The following is a 12,120-nucleotide window of genomic DNA, read 5'->3' as shown; positions in this document are numbered from 1 at the left end:
ATATTAAGTAAATCTTGGTGCATAAACATACATAAAATTTAAAGAACCCTCTTTCCTTTTAGCAAAACAAGATAATCTAGATTCTTGTCACAAAATATTGCATGATGTCCTTCCTACTGAATTACTAACTAGATGAGAATACCATATTTCGTTTTTTTCCTCTAGAAATATATCATTCACTCAGCAATTCTTGAGTTTGAGAAAATTTATCAAGGATCTTCGAAGAATTGTCATCTGAGATTTTGCTTATCGAAATCACTTTTATCATCACAGTGGAGCTTAGAGCGCTGCTGTTTCTTTGCCTTCATCTTCTGATTCTTTTCATGCTTGTCAAACATCTTCCTGTGTCAGTTTTTCTCTTTGCTATTATGAGCAGAAAATTCAGAGTTCTGAATTTTCAGCTGTCTTCAATGGAAGCTAGTAAAAAGACAACAAAGATGGTGTTTCATACTTTTTTGGAAAATGCTGTGATAGTTGGCAGCACGGTAAAAAAGGCAAAGGGTGGCGCAGTAGAGGTACTTTATTTCACTGCTGCATCGTCCTCTAGGCTGAGGGTTAGCAAACTTTTCTGTAAAGAGCTAGATAATAGATATTTTAGGTTTTGTGGGCCATTCAGTCTCTGTCGCAACTACTAAACCCTGCCTTTGTAGGTGAAAGCAACCACAGACAATATGTAAAGGAATGAGCGTGGCTATGTTCCAGTAAAACTTTATATCCAAAAACAGGCAGTGGGCTGGATTTGGCACGTGTGCCATGGTTTGCCAACTGCTGTGCTTTAGCGTACTTGGGAATAATTGTTGAGTGATGATGAAATGCTTCCTAGGATGATAAAGCAGCAGAGTGTTTCAGGATATAGGAAAAATAAGATTCACGAAAATCCCATATCGTAGATTTTATAAAAGGAGCAGCTAGCCCTATGAAATCTCTAAAGAAACAAAGTGATAAAATATTAATCCTCGCGAATAATAAGAACTGCTCAGAAAAGAAACTGAAAAACTAAAACTGAGTCCGTTGGAGCCCGATGGCAATACTGAAGATTGCTTTATTTTGGAAAGGTCATTCTAAAGGCTCTCTTCTCTTTATGTTCTTCCTGATGTCATAATTCCTTTTGTTATTTGTGGGGATTTAGCAGTTAAGACACATTCCTTCCTAAAAGTCAAGATGTTGCATAAAATCATGCAATAAAAACCACAGGGTTTCAGAAAAGTGGGGTTAGGGGCACAACACTAAAAACTTCATCAGTGACACGTAAAGACAAGAACCTAATAAAAATGTAGCGTAGTTTTTATACATGCTAAATGGTTAAGAAGTATTTAAATACTGCAATAAATATGGCACTTTACCTTGAAAAAGACTTGAAGTTTACCTGTGAAAGAGGCCATCAGAAGGATTGTGAATATTATGAAGTGGTGGAAGATGGATTATCTGAAATCAGTCAGAGTTGTAACACCAGCTGTGGATAGCGGGGTATGGCACATAACACATGGAGAACTGAAGGGGCTCGTAGGTAGTCGAGTTGGTGTTTGTGTGTTCCCACGCATCTCACTTGAGCTGGGTGCGGTTTTCTGCATTCACCTAGTCTTTCTCGTGGATGTAATTGGGCGTAAGCAAATGTGAATTTCCTTTCTGCTTAAATTGGCTCCCTCATTTATCAGTTATGTTGGGACAAATTCATGTTTTCAAAACAATGTTATTTGCTGTAAACACAACAAAACTGACTGTATTTTTGAAAACAGCTGATTAGTTGCCCATGTTCTTGAGAAATGGTAAGGGAACCTTTCTGAGGATTTCTCTGGGAAGCAAAAGATCTCTTAATATATGTGTTGCACGGTTTTAGATTTTTTAGTATTAAAAGCATTTTTTTAATGTCTAGATAGACATACCATCTGGTTTTTAATTGGTAGTTTACTAGATTTTACTTCATTTCCATCAAGAATTCATGAAATAATTTTAATATTTTTAAAATTCAGGATCAAGAACAAGTACTCAATGATACAGTGGATGGCAAGGAAATCTATAATACAATTCGTCGTAAAACAAAGGATGCCTTTTATAAAAATATTGTTAAAAAAGGTTATCTTCTAAAAAAGGGTAAGTGTAAACTTTTAAGACTGAAGATCAATTTCAGTATTTTACCATTAACATTTCCTGGATGCGTTGTAGATATTGGATACAAAGCTTGTCGTTGAGGTGTGTATTCAGTAAGCTGTTGTGATGTGAATTATTAGTAGCTGACCCTTGTTTAGAGCTTTTGTGTAGGCATCCGTTACGGTCTAGAGCCCGGGTGTGTTAAGTGTCTATTTCCACACAGAGGTTTAGGAGATAAGCTACATACTTCCCAGTAAGTCTTGACCCCCTCTCTGCCTTATACTTTTTTTTTTTTAAGTTACTGCTTATGGCACTTGGCACATTCACGGTATTGATGTTTCTATTTTATAGATTTGCCTCAATTTGACGTTAAGAAATGTTAAGGGATTGGAGGGGGCATGTGGTTAGTGGAAGAGTTTTTTTTCTTATGATTGGAAAAGAATTACTCTTAAGCAAGAATTTTAAAGATTAATCATAATGAAATCTCCGAAGATGTAGTTAAGGTGCCCTTGTCATTTACTCTGTGATTCATTAAAACAAGCAGTGTAACAAAAGTCATTTTTCTACAGATAAATCAGGCATATTCTCATTTTGTAAGGAGTGGTGTGTTATTTAAACTTTGGAATAAAAGTTAAAATATTTATTTTCAGCAATGATAATTTTTATGATTTTAATATATGTTACTTCACAGTTCATTATCTGGCTAAGGGAAAACAATTTTGTTTTTAACAGGCAAAGGAAAACGGTGGAAAAATTTATATTTTATCTTAGAGGGCAGTGATGCCCAACTTATTTATTTTGAAAGTGAAAAACGAGCTACAAAACCAAAGGGATTAATAGATCTTAGTGTATGCTCTGTCTATGTTGTTCACGATAGTCTCTTTGGCAGGTAAGAAATTGTTTTCCTATTTTTTTTGAATTCTTTTAATACTAAATAGTGATCATTTCAAAGCATAGCAAACTAATTTTGACAGCCCTAAAATCATCTGAAAATGTCAGATTTGATTTTAGACTAACCTATGCATAAAATTCTACTACACTGTATTACATAGAAGTCTTTGGGATGACATTTCCAGCAGTAAGACTTGATCTGTGTGTAGCATGTTTCCTCCCTGCCCTGTACCTGACAGTATTGGGTACACTCAGTTGTACTATTAACTTGATAGGCATGTTCCTAAGAAATTTGAAATTCAGAAACAATCATAATATAAAAACAATTATTTCAGTAGGAAAGAGGAGAATATTTCGGAACTGAAATGAAAACATTTTTTCTTACATTAATTTCATAGTTTTTTGAAAAATAAATAAATAGAAATGTATAAGCTAAATCCTGAATCTCACAAGGCAAATCCCGCTCTTAATTGCATCTAGTTTTTTGCTCAAGAAGAATGGCCTTTCTTTACCTTTCACCATTGGTTTTATCAGTAAGGCACTTTAGAGTCTTTTTAGATATACTTACCACTTTATTACCTATAGTTATGATTTACAAAACACAAAGCAATTAAAACAAATGTTTTTAACAACTGGTTTTTCTGCTGCAGGGTGGCTTTCTACCAGGCAAATCTAGTTTTATCCTATTTAAGTTGGGAAAACTTCAAGAGAAATACCTGTAGAGCATACAGCCCTGTCATTTCTTTTTTCCAAACTGTGTTTAGGAGATCACATTAGTGTCATTTGTAATTTTAATAGATAATTAGTTTTTTTTAAATGATCAAATAGGTTTGGGAAATGCTGAACTGAACAAATAGTTTTCCTTACAGGAGGGCTTTTTGGAGTCTCATCCAGTGGTTTGCATTGTGAATCACTAAGAGGGGAGTATAATACAAAGTATTTTGTGAATTCATTTGACCTTGATACTCTTTTTTTTTTTTGAGCACTTTAATATCTGATAAAAGCAGCTATTTAAAAAAACAAGCAAAAAAAGTTTGGCTAAGATAGGATTTCTTAAGACTTTTTTTCCCACCATATTTCCATATTTCCCACAATATGGGAATCTTGGCCTGCAGGCGTGGTTGGATCAGATCTCTAGCTCCTTTTCCTCTTTCTGTTCTGCCTTCCTTTGTGTGTGCTGGATTCGTACTCACAAACCAGCTTCCTTCATGGTAGCACGGTGGCATACAGTTTCAGAGAAAGGAGAAGTAAGCATTCCCCCAGTCACTATTGAAAGTCCTGAGAATATGCTGTAGAGCCACCTCTGAATGAGTCTCTGGTCTTGACTTACCTGAAGTAGCAAAGGAATGAGATTATTTTCATAAAGTGAGGCCACTGGGTGCCCAGCCCTGCTGCTGGAGATGATCCCAGCCAAATAGTGAGGCTTCTATACTCTGGGGGTGGGTGACATGGATGCTGGGGAGACAACCACACTATTCACTGCCAAATGTAATTTATTAGTGCTATGAGCAGTTGCAAGAGGGAAGAGATTTGGGGGATAAGCTTATTGAGATAAGTAATATGAAATAGGTGGTTCTTTAGCTGAGTCTTAGAGAATGGGTCTGAATTCATTTAGATAGAGCAGCTTCCGAACCAGTGTGCCATAAATATGTGATAGGTGTCTCTTGAGATATTGGTTGTTGTAAAGTGTTATCAGAATAAAAATATTAAAACAAATGTTTCACATTTCAAATATTATACAACTTGAAATTATATGATTCCTTCTGTTAACTGTTCTAATTCATTATTATGGCAAAAGAATTGGTACATAACACTTGTAGACAGAAAGCTCCCTATAGTGGCCATACCTCAGTACTTCCCTCTGACTTTCTCCTTAAATCACCCAGTTCCTCTGAATATTACTTTATTCACAGTTTTTTGTTGATCATCAATGAAGTTACTTTTTGTGTTCATATGTAAAACTGTTTCATTTTGCTTTTTACATTTTTTAATTAAGAAAAGTTAAAATTGTTTTCATTATTGTAAAATATATGAGAGTTCTTGAAGTAAATATAATTAACTTAGTTATTTCTTTCATTGTTTCTTCTTTCGGAGCAGCTTCAATGTACAGATATTTACTTTTTCCACCAGAAAGGATAATTTAATGATTAAAGCTAGAAAGTCATTAAATTCAGAAGATAAAAACAGTAGCAGTAATTTAAAAAGTTCAACCTATTAACTAGGCGGCTTAATAAGAAATGTATTGAATTTAGATAGCTAAATCCAGTAATTCTTCTCTTCCTCAGCAAAAATATTTTATTTGCATAAAAAGTTATTGAGTAAATCATTGGTGTCAAGCACATTGTGCTGGCACCATACCACTAAAGAACTGTAAAGCTGCAAATAAAACAGTTTCTTCCCCCTCTCCCCCAGCCCTCTTCTCATAGATCTGTTCCTACAGTATCAGTTACACTTGGGAAGCTTGTTGGGAGAACGTGCAGTTAACAGCTAAAGCTAAAGCCAGAATGTTTCACATAAAGTTGCAGAATTGCTTGTTCTACCGGTCTGCATGGAAATTGTCCACTCTATGTTTGAGGCCAAAAAATCAAAAGAGATAGAAGAGATACCACTTTCAAATAGTATGAGACAGTTTGTCTAGACCTGAATTCTACATTAAATAATATTATAAAATGGAGACTAATAAAATGCAAGCTATTTCAGCTGCATGTGTTTCCGGTTTTATGGGAGGAAATGGGATCAGAACGCCACCTGCTGTTTGATACCGAAGTACATAAGCTGTCCAAAAGAAGAGTTTTGTTAAAGTTCGTTATCTACAAGAAAAAACTTTTTGGTGAATGATTCTCACTTTGCAGATTTATTGAAGAATGAGTGAACTTCCTTAAAATTACAAGTACAACACAAAAAGATATTAATGTGTTCTGACAGTTTATGGATTCAAAGCAGAAATTCAACTTTGGAAAAGTGAGGTTAAAAATGATTCACTAGTAATACTTATTATAACTTGAATAAGATGAATCTGAAAGAATTATTAAGAGTAATAAAGCAGGATCTGTGTAAGTTTAGGGAAAAGCTTTTACCATTATTTTGACATACTGTATATGAACAGGTGCAACTGGATTGAAAACCTGTTTGCACTGTCAAAAGAGAGGTGAACATTACACTTGCCAATTAAAGAAAAGAACTGCTAGAGTTAAAGATCAGATTTTTGAAGTACAATTTAAAGAGACTGAATTATTCCTCTTCTGGTTAATATCAAGAAAGGAGTTTGTCAGGTAGTGAGAAAACAGTAAATACACATTGACCATTTACTACAAGATCACAGCTTGCTTCTTATGTAGAGTTTCTTGTTGAAGGTGACTTTCAGGAATTTGAAGGTATTTTAAAAGTCTTGGTCATGAATTGTATTTAATAATACCCAGTGTAAACCTGATATGAAAAAGTTATGTCCATGGGAAGCAAGCACAAGTCTTTTATTTTAAAAAACTGAGTTTTTCCCAAAGTATGCCTGTTTACCATCACCTATATTTTTGTGTGCCTTACTGTGAAATAGTTGGGAAGCACTGAGAAAGACTGAATGCCAAGGAAAACAGCATCGGCAAAGTATATTTTAAGGAAGTGAAAAGACATCACTGCCAGATAATAGAACTGGTAGAAAATAGGTCGATGTCAAATTATGTGTCATAGAATGCAAAATATCAGAGCACAAAAGGGGAAACTGGATGAATGCTGTTATCTTCTTTGTTGTGTTATCAACTATATATAAGGCATTGAGCATTTCTTGCTTTGTTGTAAGCCTACAACCCAACACACTGACTGACTTTGGCGTGCGGATGAAGTCTCATGTGGAAGTTACCAGCAGCCTTCTACAGTGGGGTGCTGGCGGCGTGCTTAGCCCGTGGGGCAGGAATGCTGGACAGCACTGCTCATTTGCCTCTTTTCCTGCACCGCTTTGGTTGCACAGCTGTACAATTTTTTCAGATTATTTTCAGTATATGTAAGAGATCTCTAAGCACTCAATTTCTTTACATTAAACTTCTTGCTTTTAATACTGCTTTAAGTGTTAACCATTTGAGAAGCACAAATTGAAAGCCATTTCAGTGATACAGACTTGTCGTTGTAGTGAACATTTATGTGGGATTTCTACGCCTCTGTCTTTTCATAGGCTGAATCTTTCACTTTGGCAGGATTTATTGTTGTGTCTTCACTTATGAAGGATGTTTTTGCTGGATATTAAATTTTAGGCTGGCAGTTTTTCTTTCAGCATTTTAAAGATTGTTTTCTGCCTTCCAACATTTTGTCATTCTGATTGTTTCTCTTTTAGAGATAATGTATCTTTCTTTCTCTTCAAGGTATACTATATTTCATCTTTCTCTGGAAGTTTTGAGACTTTTTCCTTATCTTAGATTTTCAGCAGTTAAACCATAATGTTCCTACTGTGAAATTAAAAAAACGTTATCGTAATATTTGTAGAGCTGCTTCAATCTGGGACATGAGGTCTTTTGTCAATTTTGAAAAATTCTTGGTTGATGTCCCTTTAAACAGTTCTTTTGCCATATTCTCTTCCATCTTCTAGGATTCATGTTACATGTTATACCTTTTACCATGTCCCATGTGTCTATTATATAGTTTTCTATGTTTTTCATAATTTTTTCCTCCCTGTGCCTCAGGCTAGATATTTTCTTTTGGTTTGTCCTTCAGTTCACTAATCTACTCTTCTGCAGTTAAATGCATTTGTTGAGGTCTTAATTTTATTTATTACAGTTTTCAATTTAAAATTTCCATTTGATTCTGCTTTTATAGATGTAGTTTTGTGGCAAAATTCTCTATTTTGTTATCTGTTTCCTTAAACATTTTTATTGCAGTAATTTGCAAGTTGTATCTCAACTCAATATCTGGACTATATGTAGGTCTTTCTCCTTTGTCTGTTTTTTCCTTTTGGCTTTTCAGTCATTTGATGTTGATTCCTGTTAACGTCTGCTTAAGTTTACTGAATGGTGGGCACTGTGTATAAAAACCTGTGGAAGCTGTGGGTAATGTTATTCCCTCCAGAAAGGGTTGTTCTTCTGCCGGATAAGTTAGAGTAGGGGTGCTTCATCTTGAGCCCCTGTGGCTCAGGTGTTGGTCAAGGCTGTTTTGTTTCTGCTTGGCCCTTATTCTGAAGGCATAGCCTTTCAGGGGTCTCAACTGCAAGCTTTCTCTTTTAAAGGCCCTGAACTCATTGGTCTTTCCCAGCATGCTGAAACTGCTGAATGTGCTGGTTATCTTTGCAGCCTCTTAGATGCTGCTTTCTGCCTTCACTTCTCAGCTTCTCAACTTCCTGCCCTGCGCAGTTTAGGACTTGGCAAATGCCTTGAAAGGAAAAGCCATGGGGAATTTCAGGCTCACTTCACTATCATCTTGGCCCCTCAAGTCTTAGCTGCTTTGGTTGTTATCCAGTGACTTCAAACAGTTGTTTTTTGTTTTGTTTCGTTTATATTTTATCCAGCCAGGAGGGTTAGTCTGATATAAGCCACTTTCAGAATCAGTTTTCAGTTTACATTTTCCATTATTTTATGGCATTTGTAAAGCGTGAAAAGGTTTTTTTTTTATCTTTAATAAATGTTAAGCTTATACTCTGGGTGTTCTGCTATGGCCTTCTAACACTAAAGTATAAGATAGAATCTTTGGTTAAAGTAAGAAATAGAAACATTTATTGAGTTTCAAATACATGAAGGCCCTTATTAAACATTTTATAAGCATTTTCAAGTCTAGGAGGAAAGACAGCACCATCAAATCTTCAAAAAAAACCTGCTATCTAATACTGTACTTACGTGTCAAATGAATTATAGTACAGCGCATACTATAGGAGGGCAAAAAACTGATATTTACTATATACCCCTGGTAGGTCATTTAATCCTCAGAATAAGCATATGTATGAGTAGATGTTGTTTCCATTTTAACAGATGAGGAAAAATGGTCACTTGTAAAAAATTTGAAAATACACAAAATTATAAAGAAGAAAATTAAAATCACCCACAGTCTACTGAGAGATAAGCACTAAGAACATTTTTGGTCTAAGAACATGTCTAGTTTGTTTCCAGTGTGTATGAATGTATGTTATGTATCATCTTGAGGCAATGAGCTCAGAACATTTTATTTGCTTTAAAAAGTGTTTAGTGGCCAGCCCAGTGGCACAGCGGTTAAGTGCACACGTTCCACTTCAGCGGCCTGGGCTTTGCCGGTTCGGATCCCAGGTGCAGACGTGGCACCGCTTGGCAAGCCATGCTGTGGCAGGCGTCCCACATATAAAGTAGAGGAAGATGGGCATGGATGTTAGCTCAGGGCCAGTCTTCCTCAGCAAAAAGAGGAGGGTTGGCAGTAGCTAGCTCAGGGCTAGTCTTCCTCAAAAAAAAAAAAAGTGTTTAGATTGGCTGTGTGCCCTTCTAGCATTTCTCCTTCACTTTCTTTGTAACTTTTCTATTTGTAATGTCTTTTAAAATTAATTTACACAGTACTTAAAAACCTTTTTAACTTTGAAAGATTGATAACATTTCAAGTAGTGCAGACAAAAATGTTTTCAGCTGATATTTTCTTTCTAGTAATGGACTGGTACAATGGAGTATTATTTCTCTGAGAATTAATGTTAATTTTATATAAATTATAGAATTATGTATTGTGATTTGTTAAAAAGTTGGTATTAGTGTTTTAATATCATTTGTTAAGCCTCCTAATAACTTTTTTGTTTGTATTTTAAAGGCCAAACTGTTTTCAGATAGTCGTTCAGCACTTCAGTGAAGAACATTACATCTTTTACTTTGCAGGAGAAACCCCTGAACAAGCAGAGGTGAGTTAATTGTTTCTTTAACTACTGTAAACCTTGATAACCTTTATTTAGCCATGTTTTGTGTTTAACTAGAATAGAACACTGTTGCATTTAAGACAAAGCAATAAAAAGGATACCTGAAATCTAATCATCTTTTTATTTTAAGGAATGAGAACTTGTATGTGTAAAAAAAATTTTTGAAAGAAATGCAGAAAAACGCAGTGAAGGGTCATTAGGAATGAAAACTCCGTTTTAAATTGACCTTTAAAATCCTCTATGGTGTTGAGTCCAACTGAGAATGCTCATTTAGACTCCTCTCTGCAGGAGGGTGAGGGGCATTCTCAGTGCAATCAAAAGGTAAGCCAGTTAGTTTTGCTAACAAGCGTTGTTACTCTTCGCTGGTTGAACTACGTGTCTAAAAACAGAAGTTCAGTCATCAAAAGGGAAAATATTTTAGGAATTTCTGTTTTTCTCTTAAGTTTAGAGAAAATGTCTACTTTCAGCAGTGGCCATTTATCATGTACAATGTTCTTCTTAAAACTTTTATTAAATTGTAAGTAACGCTGTGAAGAAATAATGTTTTTAAAAATCTCCTTTTAAAAATATTTTGATTTCTTTGACCCATAATGCTTCTGGTATTTAGTGTTTAGTGGTATTTTGTAGAAATAAGGCGGTGTTTCTTCTGTCTGTACTATATGGAAGGAACCTGAAGGTGGTTAAGAGGTCAAAGAATGCGAGTTTGTTGAAATAGAAGATAATTTGCCAACCCTGGATATGACGCAGATGCTTTTAAAACTAGATCCTGATTTGGGCCCCTGACTCATAAATTAGGAAAATATCTTAGACTCTAGAATAAACTTGATGAATGAGCCACTATGTTTGATGGCTCATAATTGAATGTCAAGTTTTAAATGTTTGCAGAATATCTCAAATACTCATTATTAACATATAACACACATAAAACTTTGTTCTGTGGGTATGTATCCTAATTTTTAGATGCAAAAAGTAGGGCTGAAAACATTTCAGTAACAGACATTTTTGTAAAATGTTATAAATTCAGAAGAAATTTAAACTTCAGTATGATATCTTCCAGCTATTTTACCATGTTCCCTCTTTCTAAATAAAGGTATGTTACATACCTTGATGACATTTCAGTATGTTTTGCATGCCTTAGCTGTATAAATAGAACATTTTTTAATTGTATTTTTATATACTCTTTCCATATTCTCCATTTCCATATACTACTTAAAGTCCAAAAATACCACTGGTATTTCTAGTTTTTGTTACTTTGATGGCCTGTGGGATCTCTGGTTACTCTCTTCTATTTCCAAAAGCTTATAGTAATTGCTTTGGTCTTAATTTGCTCTATTATAAAGATGTTTTCTAAACACTGACAGAGTTCAGATTCATTGAAATAGCCAACAAACTAAAGACATGATAGAGTACAGCAGTAGTACAGAGTTTTCTAGAAACACATAAGCCAAAGTGAAATATTTAGATTTATTTTTGATAACCTAAAACTATTCTCTCCTTTCTCCAGAGCACTAGATAGATAAACATTTTGAAATATAGCTGCAATTTAATTGAAATATTAGGCTGAAATATTTTTTTAAATCTAATATTATATTTGAAAGGCTTACAAATAACCCAGATCCCTTTCTACATTTCTGCCTATATGATGATCTGAGGTGAGGATTAGAATGAAATCAATCATCACATTATCAGTTGGTTTTGCAGTCAGCCGTCCTTTGACAAAATGCATCAAGTTAAATTCTGCTTTAGAGCACCCAGCGTGACAGCTTAACTGTACAGAAATTTTACTTTTTGGCTAATTAATGGCCACTCATTGGTGTACTTAACATTAATTTAGAGTTTCAACAGAAATACAATTTTTTACAGAATTATTATAATTGTTTTGGGCATTGTTTTACTTTATTGTGGCACAGATATATCAACGTGCAGCATACTCTATAGAAGTGGCAGTCAAGGGAAGGAAAGAACTATTGAATTTAAAAAACATTGATGATTGGAAACTGAATGGACTATCGCATAGTATATTTCTTTGAAATGGTGTTTTTTTTTTTGTAGGATTGGATGAAAGGTCTACAGGCATTTTGCAATTTACGGAAAAGTAGTCCAGGGACATCTAATAAACGCCTGCGTCAGGTGAAAGTTAATTTTTTTTGATTTGTTATTGTCACATTTTGCTTTATCACTTTGCTGTATTTTTATTTCTGTGGGAACGATTTTAGGCAACATTTCAAACACTGTAGAGTTCTTGAGAGGTTAATCTTTTCAGGCATTTTATAGCCTTGCTTCCACTTCTTCAATAGCAGGAG

General features: G+C 34.7%; 1 protein-coding gene across 1 annotated transcript in view; it reads left to right on the top strand.

The window, feature by feature from the left end:
* RASA1 (RAS p21 protein activator 1) overlaps window positions 1-12,120 on the top strand; it is a 101,971-nt gene that overhangs the window by 71,318 nt on the left and 18,533 nt on the right. The window contains exons 10-13 of the mRNA XM_070569758.1: window positions 1,971-2,091; window positions 2,821-2,977; window positions 9,715-9,802; window positions 11,870-11,947. Of these exons, the coding sequence (XP_070425859.1) occupies window positions 1,971-2,091; window positions 2,821-2,977; window positions 9,715-9,802; window positions 11,870-11,947 (444 nt within the window). The remainder of the gene's footprint in view (window positions 1-1,970; window positions 2,092-2,820; window positions 2,978-9,714; window positions 9,803-11,869; window positions 11,948-12,120) is intronic.

The sequence above is a fragment of the Equus przewalskii genome, chromosome 13 (genome assembly GCF_037783145.1).
Source record: "Equus przewalskii isolate Varuska chromosome 13, EquPr2, whole genome shotgun sequence".
In the NCBI taxonomy this organism is placed as follows: Eukaryota; Metazoa; Chordata; class Mammalia; order Perissodactyla; family Equidae; genus Equus; species Equus przewalskii.
Note: the sequence above shows the minus strand (reverse complement) of the source record. Positions and strands in the feature narration are given on the sequence as shown.